Source organism: Rhamphochromis longiceps, linkage group LG2 (assembly GCF_057381845.1).
Source record: "Rhamphochromis longiceps isolate RC_006_pf linkage group LG2, R_longiceps_female_GT1.1, whole genome shotgun sequence".
Taxonomy (NCBI): domain Eukaryota; kingdom Metazoa; phylum Chordata; class Actinopteri; order Cichliformes; family Cichlidae; genus Rhamphochromis; species Rhamphochromis longiceps.
In genome coordinates, this window is record NC_140558.1 from 24,034,966 (window position 1) to 24,058,376 (window position 23,411).

General features: G+C 39.8%; 1 protein-coding gene across 1 annotated transcript in view; it reads left to right on the forward strand.

Annotated features, from left to right (window-relative positions):
- il1rapl2 (interleukin 1 receptor accessory protein-like 2) overlaps positions 1-23,411 on the forward strand; it is a 506,271-nt gene that overhangs the window by 284,639 nt on the left and 198,221 nt on the right. The window contains exons 3-4 of the mRNA XM_085419351.1: positions 15,249-15,418; positions 16,605-16,708. Coding sequence (XP_085275477.1) covers positions 15,249-15,418; positions 16,605-16,708 — 274 coding nt within the window. The remainder of the gene's footprint in view (positions 1-15,248; positions 15,419-16,604; positions 16,709-23,411) is intronic.

Genomic DNA, 23,411 nt, shown 5'->3' on the forward strand with positions numbered 1-23,411 from the left:
ATAGTTTAGGTTCCACTGCTATAGTGAGCGCCGTGGTGCAACTGTTGTTGTGATTTGGCCCTATATAAATAAAATAAAATTGAATAGTGGCATGCAATGATCTGTGGAGAACAGTATTTATTATATCTACTACACAGCTGTGCTTTTTGCTCTCTTTTAGTCTCCACTACCTCCACAGTGAAATATCCTCTTCTTTAGCCTCTACGATCACCAACAACAGCTGCTAATTTGTCTACTGGGCTGCTGCTGGGAAGATAGCAGTATCGTATCGTACTGTATAGCTTACGCTGAGGTCACCCTTTAAACTAGTGTATTATGACCTGGCTCAAAAGTCACAACCTAAAGAGCGGAATGATGTGGGAGCACGATGAGGTCTGGCAAAAAAGGCATTTTCCCCATGCTGACCGCAGGTGTGCCTTTTTCCACACCTCATTAGATGTAGATAATCCACAACCAAGCCCAAGCAACACCCCGAGACTCTTACAATGTCAATGTAAAGAGGGGGTAGGGGTTATAAGGGGCATAACAGAGGGGCTTGGGCAAGATGTGGACCTGGGTCCTTTCATGAGCTATCAAATATCAAGAACATACCTGCTTACAATGACTTTTCACATTTTCTATTATTGTTTGAATATGAAAGGTCAGCCAAAGGGGGGACAAAATCTTGCATAATTAATGCACAAATAGCTCTTAAACCCATATTCCATTTCCCTAGTAACTGCATTCCTTGGTTGCATTTGGACTAAAAGAGTATTTACTTTTTTTTTTTTAATGGACACGCTAGTTGTTTTCAGAATCAAGGATTACCAGTGAAAATGAAGAGGTACAGAGCACATTTCATTTGTGAAACTGCAGGACTAAGTGCAGCTCGTATGAGAGGCAAAACCAAGGGAAAAGGTCTAAAGGTCATCTTTCCAAGCACACAGTGAGAGCTCTACTCAACTCAGAAATACTAGAAAAATAATCAAAAAATGTTAATAATATGTATGAATTCTTCCCACTGGTGTGAAATCTCCAATAAAACATAAAATAAAGTGGTTGAAGACAGATGGTTTCATTGTGAGAGAAAATGCATGTGCAGTGAACGTGGAGCCCAAGTAATAATGTCTGAAACTGATGGAGTCGGAGCCAGCAAGTTCAAGACTAATGCAGAGCTGTGCATCATTGAGAAAGACAGAGTCGGGGAAAAATTTTCAAAGCAAAGCTAGGTCTGACTTTGGAAGCCAGGGCTAAAGACAAGCATGCAGCGCCTGAGCTGTGGTCAAGCAGTGAACTATTGAATGTGCGATGGATTCATTGTTTTAATAAGTGCTTTTAAACAAAGAAAAGAAGAGGTCTGAAACTCACTGAAACCGACCCTCCTTTCCCTTTTTTAAAATCCTTGTCACACTTTAGCCCATCTCCCCCTCTGTCACTCTGTGGGGTGCTGTCAGTGAACAGGTGTGCAGCTACTTCTTTTTATTAATGACGGGCAGGAGGAGAGCAAAGGGGACCCTGTGTGTGTGGAGGTGTGTGTTAACACACAAGAGAGCTGACAAATACGGGAGTGAGTGTGCTGCATGCTCCATCGACACAGTGATAAATTGGGCGGGCTGCAGACGTGTATATATAAATTCACACAACAACACAAAGAAGCAATTTGATGGAGGACAGTGCTTTTAGAGCTTCTTGTCGTTTGGTTCACACACTTCACAAAAATTCACCGAAAGCTTAATTTTCCAGTGTCTTTGTTAACCTGGCAAGTAATGCTGGAAAGTTCCTTAAAGAAACGTTGCTTTTTAAATCCTCATTTTTTAAACAGAACCCTCACATAGGATGTGCCTAAAACACTACAGCCTCCCCCACCAACAGGCTGGGGAGGGTAATCAGAAACAAAGGAATGTCTTTGATCATGCTGCTTGAACTAAGACCTACAAATTTAAGTAACACAATGACAACATTTAACAATTTTACTCCAACACCGTCAGTCTTACTGTCTATAAACATAAGTGCTTCTTGTTGTTTGAAAATGTTACATTTTTATTAGTTTCCATCTTTTTAATTATTAATATTGTATCGAGGGTATATGTCTGAGGCAAGACTTCAAGAAATCAGTAAATCAGGTATTACAACGATAGAATCACAGAAGGTTTTGAAAGTAGTTGACTCACAGTCTTGTTGGCATCCAGTCTCAATAAAAACGTCAATCAATGCCTCATCAGGCAAGCTGCAATCAAATTTTTATCAAACTAAAAAATACAAAAACTAAATGTTTTACACATCTAGTTTTAGTTAACTATAACAACATTAGTCTGTGGCTTTAAGTCACAGAGCAGCCTGCAGTTTCTGTGCATCACAATTGTATCCAAGCACATATTGTAATTACCACACCTTCCTTTCTGTAATGCAGAGTAACCAATGGTTCTCAAACCTGTAGAAATGAAGGCAGATCTGCCTCTTAAGGCACTATATTGGTAGAAAGAGATATCTGCATGTATATATGCTAAATCCCAAAGCAGGGTGAGATTTTTGATATCCAGAAGATTTCTGGTTTCTGTTTGTAGTCTGCTTTAGTCTGAATCTTACTGAAGGGTTACTTTGGAGGTTTTGGTTGCATGAAGCTAAAGAGTGCATGTAGAGATTAAAAGAGGGAGCGCACTGCCCAAGCATGTTGTGTGACTGACACTGATATCCACTGGCTATACTAGGAATCACACATTATTATCTAGTCACCAGAGGCTAAGTTGTTGGCAGTGAGTGGGTTGCCAGATTGAGGAAAAAGAGATCCCTATATAATGAATGAAAGCATTAGATGATTAACAGAGTATGCATCAGTTTAAGTGTGGGTGGTTTTACTAAAAGGTAGTCAGAGCAAAGGTCACGTTGACCTGTATCTTTTAGGAATAGATTGTATGGCTGAATTTAAAAGCTTGATTCCAGAATGCACATTAAGGGGATAAGTGTAAAAAGTAAAAATAAGACTCTGCACAAGCACACAGATCACCTCCTTCATCCCGCTGCTTTAAAAAGATAATAATCCCGATAAAGACACTGGGGACTTTTCATTAACCCTGAGATTCACCAGTGAGATCAAAAAGTAATAAAAGCAATCATTTTCTGAATAAACATGAAATATATCACTGTTTTAGGCTCACGAGCCTGCACAGCCAGGCGAGATTAGATTTTAATGATCAACAAGGGGAAAGTGGGCTGTTGTGGAACCAAATAATGAAATGATACAGCAAACAGAAATGTGATGCAAGCAACACTGTGGTAAACACAGAGAGATGCATAAAGTGGAAGCAGATGAAATCTGAACATTGTAACTTGGATGCAGGTAGCTGATGGCTTCCAACATGCTGCTTTTATTTTCATTGCCCCCTTTTTTCTCTTCTTACATCACCTCCCGCTTTTTCATCCCCACTTTGCCTTTTTTCATCTTGCACAAAAAAGTCTTTTGTATCATTTTCTATTGATCTGATCTCCAAGGTGTCGTCCAGTTGGTTGGGTCTGTTTACATTTCTGTTTTTCTAGCTTTTGCGTTCTGTCTCTGTTCTCCGTCTAATCCTTTGAAGGACTTTTTTCAATTACCCAACATGTTCCCCACCCCAAAAAAGATTTCCTGTCATTTTCACCATTAATGATTTGGGAATCTAATTTCCACTCCACTAAGCATGAGATCGAACACTGAGTCCGGAATTCCTACTATGGCATCCTGGCACGTTCCTTTCTTCAGATTTTCCATTTTATAAGGGTAGATTTCTACACACACCAACAAGAGGGTAATGATTTTCCTGGGTAATAGCCTCCATGCATAGCAGATGGAGTGGCTGACTGTAGGATATCAAGAGTGAGTGGCTGTTTGGTTGAGTGGGAAATATGGTCTTAGTATTCAGCAAACACTAACATTAGCTCTAGTGTGAGATATGTCATCAATCATCCCAACCCTGATCACATTTATTGGTGTAATTATACCAGGCTACCACGTGTAATTTGGCATTGATTTATCTATGTTGCAGATGCTACAAACTATCTTCTGTTTCTCATCTTCCTCTTTTTTTACCTTTTGTTTCTGCTGTCATTACTCATTGAGGAGTAGCCTGATAGGGAAACATTATCTACCTTCTTATTATCTTTCCTGATAAGATCCTTTATCTGTCATCCACAGGTGCTTCCTTTGTGTCTCCTCTCCATCTTCCCTCTATGTTTCCACCTCTCCTTTCCTTCATCTATCCATATATACCTCTTTGAGAGTCATTATAGTTAATAGGAAGGCCAATGTGTTGTACTTCCCAGGGAAATGGGACTCATTGTTTCTCATTAAGTACTTCCTATCAAAACTACTCCTTCATCCTCAATCTTTCCCTCTGCCGCCCATCTTTTTTTTTTGTTTTCTTTTCAGCATTTTCTCAAATTATTTGGGCCTACTTCTCTTTCTGGTTCATGACCTGATTTGCAAAACTCAAGTCAACATTTTGAAGATATTTCAGACTGCGCTATGCTTTATTTCCAAGAATCAGTTGCACATAGCACAAGCAGTGGCTGAGTCAACAAGCCCGTGGCAGAACTGTAACTCAGCTGGAAATGTTAAAGAGTCTTGCCTCCAGCCTGACCAATCAAATCACATTTTCCCTCCTCTTCAAGATAGCGCAATCTGTTACAGGGCACTCTGACCATTTGGTGATCGGAAAGTCCAAAGCAGTTCAAAAGCAAAAGCTCCTTCTGGGAGAAAACAGATGTTGTCAGTTTACTAATGGAAGGCTCGTTTTCACTGAGATGGGAAAGTCGTTTCTGTTTAATAAACCAGTCAGTTTATAATTGTAGTAGAAGTGTACAGCACTGTATTTTGTTAGTACCTATAAACCTTGTACTGTCCTATGAAGGCTTTCATCCAGGAAAAAAAAAGCAAAGTGGGGCACAGTGTGTGTCCGTGTGTGTGTGTGTGTGTGTGTGTAGAGAACTAAACACACTTTCAAGTGGTTTGACCTGTTTCTGGTTAACCAAATTACCAAACTGGAAAAGGAAGGAAGGAAGACGTCCACAGCAATTCAGGGCGATCTAACACTTGGATCAGTACCTTCAGTAAATATGTTACCTGGATGATATGGGTCTTTGCATTCACATTGGTAGAAAAATAACATGTGACAACAATGTGATCCCCTGGACAGGTCGCCAGTCTGTCGCAGGGCTAACACATAGACACAGACAACTGTTCGCACCTACAGGCAATTAAAAGTTTTCCAATTAACCTATCCCCACTAACTGCATGTCTTTGGACTGTGAGAGGAAGCCGGAGTACCTGGGGAGAACCCACGCAAACACAGGGAGAACATGCAAACTCCACACAGAAATTGAATGGAATTGAACTCAGGACCTTCTTGCTATGAGGCAATAGTGCTAACCATGCTGCCTGATCTGATCTCAATATGTAAGATCTACCACATTGCACAGAAACTTGAGGCAACGTGAGAAATTCAGTCTGGACATGTCCAATGCTGCCTTTTCGCACAAAAATACACAAGTGAGTTTTTTCCTGTTAGACATTGGTTGGACACATGCATTTCTCTCATTCAGAAAAAAAGTTATCTGGATACAGATCATGAAGGTTTAAATAGTGTCATTTTTTATCTTCATTCAGCCTGATTTCAGCAGAGGCGATAGCGCCTTCTCAGTGGTGCCTCAGCTAATCTTTGGAACAACTTACCTTTTCACATAAGAGCTGCCCAGTCTCTCGATCATCCCCAATCAACATTTTTTAAATCCTATTTGTCCCAGTAGAGTACCCTGGCTTCTAATATGCAAACACAGTCATGTTCGCTTGTTCTATTTGATTGTTGGTGTGTACTTCTCGTTGGTTTAGTCAGTGTTATGCATATTTCATGTAACTTCTACAACACCTTTGCCAGCTGTTTAAAATGTACCATAGAAATAAACTTTGACTAGACGTGGGTTCACCAAGCAGTCACAGAAATCTGGCTTTACTTTGAAATAAGATCAGACTAAGAGGCACATCAAATATAATCATCCTCCAATCATCACCCACCCAGCCATTTAGGGTAAATTTAGGTGTCAGCCATACTTTGTATCCAAGGTGGACAAATTTGTGCAGTCATAATAGATCTCTGACTACATTATCTCTGAATGCACTCCATACCCCGCATTTCTGATCCACGTTTAACCTGAAAACCAATTTTAACAAAATATGCAGTTTCTATTCTTATCTCTTTTTCTCGTGCACTTTCATCACAGGCTAGTCTTTGAACAATAAGACTAGCCTAAACACAGGAGTATTCTTATAGAATTTTATTTTCATTGAAATTCACAGCTTATAATGGCTTTATTGATTAACAGTGACATTAATGATGACGGTGCTCTACTACAGTCTGTTTTAGGTCAAATAACACTAAATGCAGACTTTTATGTGTGATTTGTTTACATCTTCTTCAAGTAATATAGAAATAAATGTGTCAGTGTGCAGACGTACTGCTCCAAGTATTAATTGTTCTGCTAGTGCCAGAATAACTAATCCACTTTCTAGGCGAATGTAGACGAGCTTAAACAGATTTATAAAGACAATTTAAGAGGTTTTTTACCTACAAGCTAAATAAGCCAGCTAGATCTTAGAAATATAATATTTATTTATATTTTATGACACTGTTATTCTGCCAGTCACATCAGGGTTTCTTATTATCTTTATTAATGATAGTTCAACTCAGTCCACTCAAACATGCACTCTCATTCATCAGTAGAATCCACAGGTTAACTCAGATGATGCTTTCAGTTTTCACAGCTGCAGTTTTCTTATCAGTACATGTCACTTTTTTCCCTTTGTTTTTTGTGGGCATGTGCATCTCTGTGTGTGCTTTCTCCTGTGAGAGTGAATAAATTTCAGTCTGTTTGGTAGCATTAGACAGAGGGCAGATTGTGGTCAACTCCATTTATTCAGCCCAATGCATGTGCGTGAAAATGTGTGTGTCTGTTAATATGAGGTTGAGTGTTTTACTGTGTGTCTTGGTTGTAATATGTGTGTGTACGTGTATGTGCGTGTGTGTGTGCTGTAGCACTACAAGCCTCGTATGCTGATAGATGCTGTTGTAACTCCGTTGCAATGAATGAAGGCCATAACCCAGACATGTATTACCATATTCATATGGCTCACAAAATAGATTGCTTTGGTTTGTGTGTGTATGGATGTGCGTGTGGGTTGTTGCCCAGCTAACACTGTGAGAATCAGTTTGAGTCTTAGTCCACTGGAGTGGGAACGATTTTGAGGATACCTTTAAAGGGTTAAAATTTGAATTGGGTTTAAGTTACAGCTCGGGTGAGGGCTGTTGTTAGGCCCTTAGTTTTGATGGCTGAGTTGAAGGTAAGTGGCTAGGAATGGATTATGTATGTGAATGCCCTCACAGTTACACCCATACATAAATCTATGTGAGTGTGTGTGTGTGTGTGTGGCATAGATTCACAATTTGAGCCGGAGTGCAACTTATTCTGAGAGTCATTTTGAAAATGGCAAACACGCACAATGTCACGCTTCTCCTCGCTCTGCGGTGCCCGCACACAAATGCAGCATGTCCTCGAGGCGTACATATAAAGCTCTATCTAGGCTAAAGCCTATTCTCATAAAATGTGTTCAGAGAAAATAAGTAACCATCAAGCTGGCCGTGCGCTGAAATTGAACATCAGCACAAACCACTGGGCCAAATGGCAGGTACACTCTGTCTCTCTCCCCCTCGCTCTTTCGCCTTCTAATCTTGCTCTCTCTCTCTCTCTCTCTCTCTCTCTCTCTGTCTCTCTCTCTCTCTCTCTCTGTCTCTCTCTCCTTTCTTTTCTCTTTTTTCTTTCTGTCTTTTCTCACCCATGGTGTAAATTGCCCTCCACTGGTGATAGACTGTTGTGTGTGTGTGTGTGTGTGTGTGTGTGTGTGTGTGTGTGTGTGTGTGTGTGTGTGTGTGTGTGTGTGCGCACTCATGTGTGTACTTGTCTTGTCTTTCCAGTGTGTACATGTACGTGTGTGTGTGTGTGTGTGTGTGTGTGTGTGTGTGTGTGTGTGACTTTATACTGCTTTTTTGTGTGTGTGTTTGTCCCTGTTTGTGAATATGGGGATCATTACCTGTGTGTGCGTGCGTGCGTGTGTGTGGGTGGGTCAGGTCAAGCTATTATTATGGCAGCGGCTGTAGTGGTATTGCAGGGGATTGTGGGAGGCGTGCAGACAGGCTGGAGGCTCTGAGGGGCTTTACGTTTGAGTGACAGGCCTGGACTGAATATTCGGCTCCCAGCACAAACTACATAACTCGCATAGCTCTTAAATTAAATAAAGCATACATGCCCAGTATTGTCAGTGTTATTGTTAAATTATATTCATGTTGTCTAATGTGTGCTCTCTAAGGAAGACTGAAACTTATGGAGTAAATTTAAAGTTTAAACTTGCGGGCAGCTTATTGAAGCACTTTTATAGTCTTCTCTGGTGTCTAGTAGAAACAACCCATCAGGATCACCAGTATAAGATGACTACTGCAGGTATAGCTCAAAACCGCCAGAGTGAAAGGTACCTCCATGCACACATTTATATGGGCTGTGATAGTGTAGCTGGTATTGTGTTCGTGTTGTGTGTGTGCGTGTTATGGTGAAAAAAATCTGGCAGGTGTTTCAATATTTCGCCATCTGTCTGTAGACAGATATTGTCAAAACTCAAGATCTCATAGGCATGCAAAACACCATCATTAATCTTTGCAGTACACGGTGGTCTCTAATGGCCTCAAAACAAAAACAAGACGAAAGGATCTTTTAAAGATTTATCCAGGAAGCGTGCCTCACCAAACTATGTACTCATGGCACATCAGCAAAGAGTCGTTAGCTCAAAGAGATAATAATAATGGAATGGATTTATATAGTGCTTTTCAAGGCACCCAAAATGCTTTACAGTACCACTATTCATTCACTCACTGGTGGAGGCAGCTACAGTTGTAGCCACAGCTGCCCTGGGGTAGACTGACAGAGGCGAAGCTGCCAGGACAGAGAGCCCGGGGATCGAACCGGTGACCTTCCGGTTACAGATGCGCTTCCCAACCCCATGAGCCTCGGTCGCCCCCAAGCTATAGAGATGAAGCAGAAGATCTTTGGTATGGCCATGTCAAAAAAATACTACAGCCTTCCACCTGTAATGCAAACAATAGTCACAAAATAGAAAACACAAACACAAAATAACCACCTATAGTCCTGTCTAAACTATAGAATTTAGCACCGTGGATAGCAATTCCCACTTGTGGAAGTCGACAAGACGACAGTCACACATCTTCCAATCCGGTATCTATGGGCAACCTCTGATCTCCAGGGAAATACATGTGACTGGTTGACGAATGGTTACTGGATGTTGCCTGCTGTTGCTGGCTGAAATATGTTACAAAAATACTACCACTCATTAGCGCCACCCTCAGCCTCCTAGCAGAAGCACCTATGGTATAAATTTAAACATCCCTTGTGAATGTGTGTGTGTGTAATTTGCAAGCAATCAAAGCAATCACAATGAGGTTCTTTCTCCAGAATTTCATACCTAATTGCGACCAATTTGACCTAGCTACAGCAAACAACCTCCCAAAATCAATGACCAACAGGCCGACCAGTACAGGTTTTTTCCTAATAGCAACTAGTAATCATGCAGTCCAGCTGATATCTATGCAAGATTCTTTGCCTCCTCCTTTACAGCTATTTTTGTCAAACAATGATGACAAAGGTTTTGACAGTAATACTGATAACAACCGTCCATCTAATCATACATCCATCAGTTTTTCACCAACAGCATTTCTTTTTGACAAACCATAATTGGATTTCGGATCTATAAAAGCTCATTTCTGTGGATTATATCTGCAGTTTTAGGTCAGTAGCCAGAGCTTGTGGTCACAGGTGGAGGTGGAGACACTGATCGACTAGCTTTGCCTTCACACTCAGCTCTCTGTTCACCACATCAGACTGTTACAGGGTTTGCTTCGGTGCCTTTGCAGTTTAAATCAGTGAGTGCAAAATACTGCAAGTGCAAGTTTAAGATCACTATTAGTATAGACTGCAGTCTTGCACTCTCCAGTGCTGCTACACATCTTTGGCTAATAACAGAACACTTATAATAATCAAATAAGTCTGCAGCTTTCCTGCTTGGAACTCATTTTTACGATGCTTAAATGTCAAGTTTATTTTATTTCCCAGTATCCTATCAAAGTGTTCAAATCTTACAGGATAAGATCAAATCTGGCAGAATAAGACTAAATAAAGCTAAAGCAATTTTGAAGCATCAGAAGAACTAAATGTGTTATTTATGGTAAATTACCCTGTTGCAGTTTAGTTCAGTGGGAAATACATTTGATGTTTTGTAATTTTTGTTGTTGAACATGATTGTTTCTGCCAAAGGGAAAAAAGTGCAGCCTGTATATAGGTTTGTGTCACAGTTCTGGGTCGGTTCAATCCAGTATTTTGAGTTCTGATGTTTGGTTATTTTTGAATGATTGTTGTGTTTTTCAGATGCTATTATTATTATTATTATTAGAGTTCCATGTTTCTGTTTATTCGTGTTTCAGGATTTGTGTCTCATATTTAGTATTGCGTTCCGTGTGTTATATTCTGTCTGTCTCTCAGTGTCGGGTCTGCGTCCTTGTGTAGTGAGCTCTTGTTTCCTGTTTTATTGTGAAGGTCTGCGTCTCATGTGAGTGTATTCAGTTTTACCTCCCTTGTCTCTTCTCGTTAATTACTCCCACCTGTGTGTAATCTCCCTGTGTTTCTCTGAGTGTATTTAAGTCGTGTCGTCTGTTGTTGTAGTCGCTGGTCTGTCTGTGTATCCATCGTATTTCATCCGTGTGTTCTTCCTGCTGTCTGTCATCACTTACCTCCGCCCATCCTTCTTCATGTTCATGTTCTGGTTCGTGTTTTGTAGTTTAGTTGTTCCCAGTTCAGATAGTCTGCAGTCCAGTTTACCGTTTTTCTATTTTGTACTTTACTTTCAATAAACCACCTTCACACCTTTACAAGTGCCTGCGTTTGGATCCTACTTCATTATCTCCACACGGCTCACTTCACTCGCCGTGACAGTTTGGGACTCTGTCCATGCGTGTGTGTGTGTGTGCGCGCGTGTCTATGTGAGTATATTTGCCCAAAACTCTCTCCACTTTTCCAGACTCTGAAACTTTGCCATTTATTCAGGGTTATTTTCATTCTGCCATTTGGGAGCATCCGTATGCAGATACAACTGACGGGAATGATATATCTGCCCATGCTAACACCTCGCCCACACATTTAATATGTCTACAGACACACACAGCTGCACTCCCCCATACACACACACACACACACTCTCTCTTCTGGCTTATATATATATATATATATATATATATATATATATATATATATATATATATACATATATATATAAATATATTTATACACACAAACACATATTAACACATATGCATAAGCACATGTACACGCTAAGATAAATGGATTATTGGAATTTTTCTTTGGTTATGACCTGAAACACAGGTCTCACCTTTCTCGTGTGTGTGTGTGTGTGTGTGTGTGTGTGTGTGTGTGTGTGTGTGTGTGTGTGTGTGTGTCTGACCTGTGTTAAACATTGTCTCAAACAAATCACATTAGTCCAGCCGACCAAACTAATGTGATTTTTCTATTAATGTGATGCCCTGGGTGCATCCTGTGTGTGTGTTAGGTGTTGAGTGGACTACACTAACATCTTCAGTTCGTGTCAGCTCATTAATTTACAACCACCAAGTCTGACTGGCCAATTCATTACTTAATTCTTTTACACACACATTTGCGCAGACACATACACACACTCGCACAGAATTTCAGGCTTTTTTACCTTTCTCATGAAAAAAATGTTGTTTTAGTCTGTGAAACTGTGTGTTTCATGACAGATCGGCACAGTTTTTATGACTATCTGTCAAGCTTGTCACTGATTAAATGACTGCTGTTGGTGCATGTGTAGTGGGAGATGAGGACGAGCACTAATTTGAGAAGGTGAATGAGTGATCGTGTGTGTAATAAATCTGCCGTGTGTCTGTACATGAGTGTGTGTGCAGTGATGCTGAATCTCTCCTGCCACAGTATGACTTAATGCATATTGCTAAATCTATAAATGTACCAGTTAAGTATGTGGCTGTAATTTTAAACCGCAAACTGGTGCAAATAAAGTCGTTAAATCTTTGGTAGTGACTTAACTCAACACAAATTACACCTGACACATCATACAGAGTGCTAAAACATGTTTACATTGACTTATAGAGCTAGCCAATGTAACGATCCACAACCTGTATCCTGTGTCCAAAAAGCACAGACCCAGCAAATTTTGACAACAATGGCCCAATGCCAGTGAATATGCTACTGAGCCATGATTATATATATTCCTGTTATGACAAGCTGCTGGGACAGACATGTGTTTGTATTTGATTCAGTTGTATTTTTGACGTGGGATACTTTGTATCACAAGTAATTTGGAGTTAGACCAGACCAGTGGTTCCCAAACTTTTTTTGCTAGGCTTACCTTTGTTTTACAAGAAAATCTTCGCAGGTGAAGCCAAAGGCAAGATATCATATCTTCTAGTCTTTGGCTTGGAAGGAAGTTGGTTTGGAAGCATATTTGACTATGCTTTTGTGTGGGAGGTGGGAGCCCCATCAAAAACCTGTCCATTATGCTAGCAGTGTTAGCTAAGCTAAAGCCAAACCTTAAACCCAGATGTGCATATTAAAATATACCCACATAATAAAATTGGTAAGACTCGGATCAGGCCCACTCAATGTGCTTACACATGGCCCACATACCGCAAAGAATGATGACCCTTTGGTGGCCCAGATTTGGTTTGCCAGAGGTGGCCCACACATGGGCCAGCACAAGGCAAGTTGCAGACACACTGGTGGTCCTGTCCTGGCCCATGTGTGGATTACCTCTGGCAAACCTGATCTGGGCCACCAAAGGGCCGTCATTCTTTGCAGTATGTGGGCCATGTGTAAGTTGTGTGCAGCCACGGGCCAGTTGTAGACACACTGCTGGCCCTGTGCTGGCCCAGAACAGTTTCAGCTCTGGCCCCAGATGTCAGCCTAATGTGTACCTTAATCAAGCCATGTAATAACAACATAATAGTGCAAAAGTAACATGACGAAACTCTGTTCAGACAGTGAATGGACTGACTCTTATACAGCGCTTTTCTACTCGCCCAGATTACTTAAAGTGCTATACACAACACATTCACAATATCTCACACTTTCTCTAAACTGAGTGCTTCCTAGCTACATTCATACACATTGACACTCTTGACATGCAGACTGGAAGAGCCAGGGATCGAACTACTAACCTTGCGATCAGTAGGTGACTTGCTCCAACTCCTGAGCTACAGCCACCCACTGGCAACGATGAGTAAACCGTCACTAGGCTTTGGATAAAGTGTACACTCACAAACCTGCATTTGAAACATTGGCTACCATAGCAGTATAGTATTCCAACATGGCATTTGGGTCTTCTAGCTAAAATAGGAAAACAGGAACATAAATAGTGCTTCATTGCCAGACCTGATCCACATCTGGTTGACATACACCCTGCCATGACACCAGTCAGTCAGAAGCACCAGCCGGATCCAGGGAAGACCTGTTTTCTATGGGCCTGGGCTGCATAAATCAAACCACAATCAAGCCAGATATGGCATGGCATGCCATAAACAGTGACGTCATTGCCAGACCTGGTACACATATGGTTGACATACACCCTGCCATGACACCAGTCAGTCAGAAGTGCCAGCTTGATGCCAGATCCGGGCCAGACCTGTTTTCTGTGAGCCTGGGCCCATGAAGCAAACCACAATCGAGCCAGACATGGCATGCCATCACATAAACGGTGCCATCTATGCCAGGCCTGGCCCATATCTGGATGGCATACGTCTTATCATGCCAGAAGTCAGCAGTGCCAGCTTGATACTAGATCCGGGCCAGACCTCCTTGGTATGTGGGTAGAGGACATGTTCATCTGAACAACTTTCCTCCAGATTCCATTTTCCTTACTTAAGTCATGCTGTGATATTGTGGTCAACGGTATCGTTCCACTGCTGGGGGGAAAAAAGATGATATCACAGCCAAATTTTAGATGCCATTCAGAGCTTATGGTCTGTTCTAATCCAACTAGCATACATACGCTATTTATGACAACACTAATAAACAAGAGGGGGAGAGTACAGATGAGAGACAGAAGAGGTATTTTGAAGTGGATGACAGAACCAGAGGCTTTATTGCTACAGGCTGTAATTCAGAGGGAAGGCCTTGTGGCAAGTGCCTGAGGGTGACAGTTAAAACAGAGCACAGCTATCTGAGGCTCAGACCACAAGGAAAACTAAAAGAAGTGAGAGGAATGAGGGACAGAGAGGAAAGGAAAAAAACAGAAGGGCAAGCTCTTTGTCTTTTTTTTCGACCTCTAACATCTCGCCATCTCAAACTTGTCTCACATCTACAAGTTGTTTTCTGTTCGTTCTTGTTGACCTGGACTCACCCCAACACTGCCGCAGCACACTTCCTCTTTCATCTGTTCCTTTGGTCATGACCTCTCCCTCCATGTTTCATATTCTGAATTTCTGTCTTTTTATCTCGCACACATTTTCTCCAATTACTAAAGCAATACTTAGTAAGCAGTCCTTACTTTTTTTTTCATACTTGGTGTATGAAAAAAAACTCTATACAAATAACAGTGAAGAGAAACATTTGGTCGTAGGGATGAAATCAAAAGAAAATAGAATGAACTTTGTTCGTCTGTTCTCACAAGAAGTTTATTTCTGACACCCTCCTGTGTTTGTACCTTCAACATTTAAGAAAAAAATGCTACACTTTTTTTTGTAACTCGTTTAATCTTCCACTATGTTGCCCCCCCTCCCTCCCCTGAAACAAAAGAACAGACTAACTGTTAAAAAATTTACATTCAATGTTCTATTGCTTTGAAGGTAAAGAATAATATTACCAAAGAAATGAGATAAAACAATATCCCTGTCACTCACACTCTCTGGCTCTCTCACATCCTCGTTTCTTTCTCCTGTCAAGCATTTTTCTTTATGTTTTTACTTATACATATCTTATATAAACCCTTGGCTGAGTGAGGATTTTTGTTTTTGCTGTTTATGTTCGTGTTTCGCTTCCTGTGTTGTTTGAGTTTTAATCAGTGTTTCTCTCTCCTGCAGTATTTGGTGTATAATGGTGTATGTCCTCAATATTTCTCTTCTCTGTGTTCCCCCTCGCAGTGGATGGATGCATTGACTGGTCTGTGGATCTGAAGGAGTACCACGTATTGGCTGGTGAGCCTGTTCGAGTTAAATGTGCCTTGTTCTACAGCTACATCCGAACCAACTACACCATGGCCACAAACGCCAAGCTGCGCCTCATCTGGTACAAGAACAAAGGCGATGCAGAGGTGAGCGTCACTGGTCTGAACTACAACTGATGTGGAAGGAAAGATGAGGCAGGGAAGAAGAGTCATGAATTTCAAGGAAGACACCATGAAATGGAAATTTAAAAAGTTAATTACCAAAAAGCATTAATTTAACCTAACCATAACCTGAGCAGCCCTGAGACTGCTTAGAACACGGATGTGACCTCTGCGCCGTTGGCTTTTGGAGTCTGCAATTTTGAAGCCTCGGTATTAGCGATTTTTGGTTTTTTTAACACCACGTGCCATGGGTTATCAAATAATGCCACTCGGTTAGCGTGCTGTTGCCATAAACCTTATTGGTGCAGCTCACACAAATATCTGCTCATTAGTGCTACATACAAGAATTTTACACTTCAAACCTTCATGTTTGGTCTGTACCACGCAGCAACAGATTTTCAGTCAGCACCTGAATTTGCAAAGTTAACAAACCAAGACCATGATTTTTTTTTTTTATTACACCAACTGGAATAAATAAAAAGATAAGTTTTCCCCCCAAAAAAGCTGGATTAACCATCTGGTTGAGTGGAAACGCTCCACAAATTGGAGTGTAGTTTTTCATGTTTAAATTTCTTTCCAAAAAGGTAACAGAGGTCCTTCAAGCTGTAAAAAACTCAAAAACATTCAAGCATTATTTTTAAAGAATAATTTGCTTTCTCTAATTATTATAATAACTGTAATTATTATATAAGTATAGGTATATGTAAGCATAAATTTGAAAGTACAAACCTCCTGGAGAAACAGGTTCAGGGAGGGGCGGCCAATCTGCTGCGACGAGTTGGGAGTGAGGGAAGGAGACAGGACAAAGATTAATAACAACTAATGATTAAATGCAGAGTTGTGTATAAACATGTAGTGAGGGACAAATGTGAGTGAAGAAGAAATCAAAGAAGTGCACTCATTTGTGTTTATCACTAACTTCCATAAGCCTGTGTATATTAAAATGTCTCAAATTATGAACAGCATATCTGAGTAGCAAGGTAATACTTGGTATATTATTAAAATGTATAACATTTTTTCATAGCAACCACATTACCGTTGTCAATTCTTGGTCAAGAGGAAGTCGTTACAGATTATAGATACATGCTCTGTATCGTTGATTCCATTAATACATATTATAAGAGTCCTGTTATATTAGATTGGATAATCTTCTACTTATTGTATCTTTTAGGAGCCCATCATTTTCTCGGGTCACAGGCTGAGTAAAGAAGATGACTCCATCTGGTTCAGATCTGCTGAATTGGAAGACAGTGGATTCTACACATGCGTTTTAAGGTAATGTGGATGCATGTCAGTGCACAGGCCTGTCTGACTCCATTCTGACCAGTATCCTGGCACTGTAATGCATCAACCCTGAAGTAAAATAACTACAACCTAGTTTCTCTTACAAAGTAGGATTCAGAATTATTTCTGGTTCAGATGGGTGCATTGTTTGTGAGAATCACATAAACACAGCTCTTCTCCCCAGACGGGAGCTGGGTCAACGTGAACACACTCAACAAAACACAGGCTTTATTTTGAAATTTCACTTGCAGCCCCAGCACATTTACTTCATAAGACTAAATAAACAGAGTAAGGATTTCAGCAGCATGCAAACAAAATATCGTTGGCCCGACTCTGACCTGCAGCAGGGTTCACGAGGTTGCCGCTGCATTGTGGATTTCATGGGAACAAACTGAGAATAAATTTCTGACTGACTCTCTCTACACATGTGGTCCATTTGCATAGCGAGGGCAAGAAGCAGCACTGTTTCCTGTCTGAATGAAAAAAAATAAACACTATTTTATTTTATGATTAAAAGCCCCCTGTTCTTACTAATCAATCAATCAATATTCAAAACACAGATGACCGATGGATTACAAAACGTTTCATCATATCTTAAGCTGCTATTTTATTATTTGACAATTAGTCAATTAGTAGGAAATTAGCATTTTTTGAGGTGTGTTTGCAATATCAGAACATTGGTTTTATGCCTTGCAGGTGAGTGTGTGCGCCTGTGTGGACATTTGGTGTGAGATGGTGCACCTGTGCTTGCCAGTTGAGTGGCATGCTGCCAGTTTATTCAATTGAAAATGTACAATATGACAGTTGGCACTACATCAGAAACTGAGCCCTGTAAGGCCCTCTAGAAATATGTGTTTATGTGTAAATTTGTAATGACAGCGTAGTGTGGTGGAGCGGGAGGAAACAAACAGAAACAAATCTGCACAACTGCTTCAGTTATTGTAGTATAAATTCAAATTTTTATTTGTCACACACACACAACCATACACAGTATGACATGGGGGTGAAATGCTTGTAGCTGTGCAATGCCCAACCATTAAATGACAGTGGTTTTGCAGTATTTACAATTTACAGGTTACTACAAAAGTTTACAAATTAACTTAGAAACTTACAGTAAAAAAATGTGCAAATAGTAGAAAGAGATTATAAAGATTTTAAATTATAGGAAGTGTGCATAAAGAAAAACCAGCGTGCGTGTGGTGATGTGATGTGTGTGTGAGAGTCCAGTCTTATAGTGACGTGTATATATATATATATATATATATATTACACTTATAAGCTGTAAAATGTATTTATAAAGATGTCTTGTGGAAAAAGTTAATTATATTACACTAATATCTATTTTTCCTACAATATTTTTCCCAAGGTGGTGCAAAGATAGCTCGACACTGCAGATAACCAAAATAAACACACTTATGAACACAGAATGACACCTAAAGATTACAAAAGATTTTTCTTCCTTGATGTCATTTATTAGACCAAACTTGGAGCACGCTGGAATTCTTATGGAAGTAGCTCACAATGAGAGGAAGTGACACGCAGCATTGTTTAAGTAAAGACAGATCAACTGGAATGGCATCACAGTATTTGTTGAAATTAGTGAGGAAAAAAACAAAACAGTAAAAAGGTTAATGGGAGTCAGGCTTCCATCAGTGAACACAGAACTTCAATATCAGAATGTCATGCAGAGTTAAATGTTGGAAGTAGCCTCGGAAGAAGGTTCTTCAGCGAGAATGTCCTGGAGGCCTTAAAGTGGCACAATCACAGGGTAGCTCTTAAAGCTTTTGTAGAGAACCAACAAGATGGTCTGACGTCAGAGCTGCAGATATAGGGACTTTGACAGCGTGGAAAAGTGGAAGCGACAGAGAAAAACAGAAGTGGAAGAAAATCATGACTTCAACCATATCTGGCAGAAGATGAGAGCAACCACAGATTCTAAAGCTTTGAAACACATATCGTATATAATGACAGCTGAACTTAATCTGCCGATGTGGACCATGAGATGTAGTCGTATTTATTTTTTTATCTTTTCCCACAAAGAAGAATTAACTGGATTGATTACATTAACATGCATTCAGATGTTTGGGGTTTTCTGTAACAGCTTTTTATTACTTCCATATTTTTTAACACAACAATGTTGCAAACGAAGGGTGACAAGGTGAGAAAGTGAAGCACGCAGACAACATGAAAGAAACTCTACATTTCTAAGTGGAAATTGAGGTAAACAGTAACATATTGACCAACTGTCATTGCCATTTCAGATTTAACGTTACCATACGGTGGTTAGTTAAATGCTGTCACGTTTGGTTTAACCTCCAAAAGCTACACTGTGATGGATTTTTTTTACCACCCTTTGAAAAATCTGACTTGCCACGTGCTTGTATCCCAGTTAGCCACAATTAGCCAGTGTTTCATTTGGAAAAAAGGAAGCTTTGGTTGCACCAGCAGCACTGCTCTCCTCTTGTTTTATTCCATAAATCACTCGACCTGCTTTGTGCTTGATCCTGTTTGTCTTCCTTCTCTGCATCTGATACCTTCTCTACCTCAGCTTTCTCCTTTCTGTTTCCATCTTTTCCCCTTCCTCTTCCTAGCTGTTTTTATTCCCTCCTACACCTCCTCTTCCCTTCATCCTGCCAGCAGCTTCTGTCCTCTACACCTGAACCACCTGTTTCTCTTTCCTCACTCCTACATACCATGTTCCATTGTTTCCCATTCCCACTCCTTTTCTTTCCCCACATCAGCGTCCGATTCCTTCTACCCCTTCATTGCCCTCATCCTCCCCCTTATTTGCTCTCCTCCCACCTCTTTTTTCTGCCAGAACTTGACACCTATCCTCCTTAATAAGCTCTCTCTCTCCCCCCCCCCCCCCCCCCCCCTCTCTCTTCCTGTCTTTCCCTTGCTCTCTCAGCATGACAACCTAATTAGGGCTTGGTGTCTGTCATTGTCTCAGGGTTTCTTATTAGCAAGCACACATATACACGCACACATTCACACACATAGACACATACACACAAAGAGGCACAGTCCCCCCTATCCTAATGGTGAGCCACCAACTGGATCCTATTATACTGCTGAAGGTTGTATCTAGAATTTGTAACCATGTACAGAAACTGCAACACAGGAGCAAGACAAACTCTACTTTCAAATGTGCTTATTGCCCTCGTACACATGTTTTTGTTGCTATAATAAAGAACAGGCGAGATGTGGCCTGTTGCATACAGTCAAAAAAACCATTTTCATGATTAATTTAAATTTTACTCTTGGAATTCAATCCTGGCATTAAGTGCAGTTCAGTTTACAAAAGTGAAATTAAATTTGATTTGACATTTGATTATTTTCAGCTGGATTGACATAAAAAACCAATAAAACTGTGTAATAGCTGATCTATCTTCGTACGATAACATGAATCCTCTTTCCAGTATATCAGCATTTCAGGATACTGGGATATCTTTTGCAGATGGTTGCACATTGTTTGCCATGGTAACATGAATGTATTTATTTATTTAGAACAAATATGGATAAGTATATGAACATATAACAGTTTTCAGTGTAGTTTTCATGTAGTGTGTTCCTGTAATGTGTGCCCATTTAAAATAATCTTTGCAGAATATTTAATGTGTTAAAGAAATCTTAGTGTTAGCACAAAATACTGTTAGCTGTTAACTAATGCTAAGAGCTAAAGGTTAAGCTGTTAATTATCCAGTAAGAGCATGGACTGTTTGTAAAAAGAGTATATGCAGCGGTGCCTCATTTATCGCGGGAGTTATGTTCTAAAAATAATCCGTGATAGGTTTATTTTTTACAATTTTCATAGATGTTTTAAGGCTGTAACACCCCTCACTACACGCTTTGAACACTTCTCAGACAGGCATGAACATTTTCACACTTCTCTCATTTAAACACTCTCAAACCTTCATAGAAAAATAAGTCCATATAGAATGAAACCAAAGATCAAATCCTGTTTTCAGGTCCACAATATGGGAATAGAGCAACTGCCAGAGAATTCAACATTAGTGAATCAATGGTACGGAAGTAGAGGAAGCAAGAAGAATGAGCTGAGGAATGTTTGACTTATCTGAATGTTTTGTTTCACTTAATGCGCCTTTTAATCCGAAAAATACAGTCACTTCTATGTTCCTTTAGCATGTCCAGAATTCCAACATTTTGTGCGATGGTTAGCATCTTCCTCTGCCTTCTGGGAGCTACCACAGGTGTCTTTGATGGTGCAAAACGTTTCGTCGACATTGTTGTGTTTGTTGGGGAGAAAACTTACAAACAAACAGTACAGCACTTCAGAGTCACTCTGCTAGCGATCAAAGATTTATGTAAATTTGAAAAGCTGGACGCTTTCTGTACTGTACAGGAGACACGGAGGAGATTAATTGACAATGGTCTACAGCCAAACAGGACGCAGAAGATAATGCGCTGTTAAAAAAAAAGCGAAAGGTGAACTGCGTTATAGCGAGGGATCACTGTATAGGTTTTGTGCTCTGCATTTTAACATCTTGGTGTTAGTATTTTGGCCACCCACCACATTTGGACATGCTGACAAATCGCCTAACCCTAACCTGTATACACACGACTTTTCACCTACCTTAATTTTTTAACCTACCTTAATGTCGTTTTGTAGGGGAAACCAACTGACGTAGGCCAAAGCCTTTCTTGACTCGAAGTTAAACATTTAAACATGTGAGTCTGCAGAAACTTTGAACATTTGAATTCAGTCTTCTGGGTAGTCTCATAAATGTTTTGTGATAATGTACAGATGATAAATAATAATTACACAATTAACAGCTATTTAATCAGTATTTAGTGTGAACACTAACCGAAAATGTGGCAGATATTCTATGTTTTAAAAATGTTATAGAAAATTAAACATGCATATTCTGCTTTGCACGTCTGTGTGGGCTTTATTAGTTTCTAATTGCTGCTTCGTATTCGTCTTGTTCGTCAGAGCTGACAAATGTATCGAGTGGATTATATAAGGTTTAGAAATGCAAAGGTAAACCATTAATCATCTTAATATTAAAATCTCGTATCACTAGCTTCAAGCAGTTTAAAAAAATCTTTGAAAACAGAACATATTTAAGCTGAGACCATGGCATTACAACATCTATGTTTTAGAAATGTATCGTATATAAATAAGAAACCTGTTTAGTCTCTGTCTCCTGCATATTTGACCATTCATCTGTACCCCTCCCTTCTCTCAACAATCCACCCCTCCATTAATCTTTCTAAACCCTGTGCTTGTCAGCAGTGATAGATGTGTGTGATAAGATATCTATATCATCTTTAGTGAATTAACAAGCTGTGACAGAGAGGGTCAAGGGGAAAATGGGGAGCTTTTCTAGGAAACTTTTTTGTTTTCCTTTTGGGTTTCTCTATTCTAACCCTGCTGCTGCGGTGCGGCACAGTGCACCGTATATGCAGACTGGTAACAAATTAAAGAAATAGAAAATCTGAACTCTTAATCTCTACAGTGAGGGGGATCCTGTGGGCTGTGAAAATATGTTTTCGAATAGCAGACCTAATGGCGTTGTGCTTGTTCGTAGCAAAAGGGTGTCTCTTCTTTCCCAGTCAATTCTCACTGGTGTAATGTGATCTTCTCATGAGTTCACACGGGAGCTGGTCCAAATACAAGCTACAAGAAAAGAAAAAAATCAAACTACTTGTCCTGTCTTGTTTTAAAAAGTGAAAACTAAGTTGAATTCTCAAATACAAGATAACACTCTGTTGGCCTAAGGCAAAATAATTGGGATTCAAAGTCCACAGTGATCCTTTTGATAACCTTTTCAAAGAGGCTGGCCTTCTTTAATTCATGGACTACGTCCTGAGCCTGCGCTGCGCTTTACAGCCGGCTGCATTATGTGTTCATACTTGTTGTTGAAAGACCTCAAATGATTTTAGCAATTTATTAAATGAATGCGAGGAAACAATGTGACAGTGTGAATGATTCATCTGTTGTGAACTGTCACCAAAGTGTGCTGCTTCTGTAGCTTCACTTTCAATACAGTCAGACTCTCAGCTTCAGCTTTAATGCTTTGGTTCATTCTCACAGCTGCTGCAGAGAGAAAAAAACAAAACACAAAAAGAGGAAAATCCACTGTTTAGTACCTCGTCATCAAGGTACAAGTCAGTGACATTGAATGGGGAGGAGGATTTATCTGCTGTAAGTATTTTCCTGATACTGAAATATTGGGAAAAACTACACTGAAGTGCTGCTGTATTCTCCCTCCAAAGGGAGGAAGTATGTCATTGGCTCTGTTTGGTTATTTGCGGTCTAGTATCCACAGATATCATTTTCAAATGTTGTGTGATGGTAGACAGAAATAAAAGATCAAGTTAATTTGATTATTACTTAAGTTTGGTAAAAATTCGAATCAAGGTCACACCAAATGAAAAAATTTGCAAAACACTATATGTTAGCCGTATTCTATGGATCATCAAACTTCACAATAATATACAGTATACTAGTTTTTATTGACAGTTTAATTCTTTTTTGTAAAATTCATTTTAAATTTGAAGTATTTATTAAAGGATTAATAATTCATTTTGAAATATTGATTTATAAATAGTGTTTTTGTCTTAAATTAAATAAATAACAAATTACTTTAGTAATTAAAAAAATAAGCGAATAATTATAAGAGAATTCATAAATGAATTTACAAATGCATATTTTATTGCACAATTCATT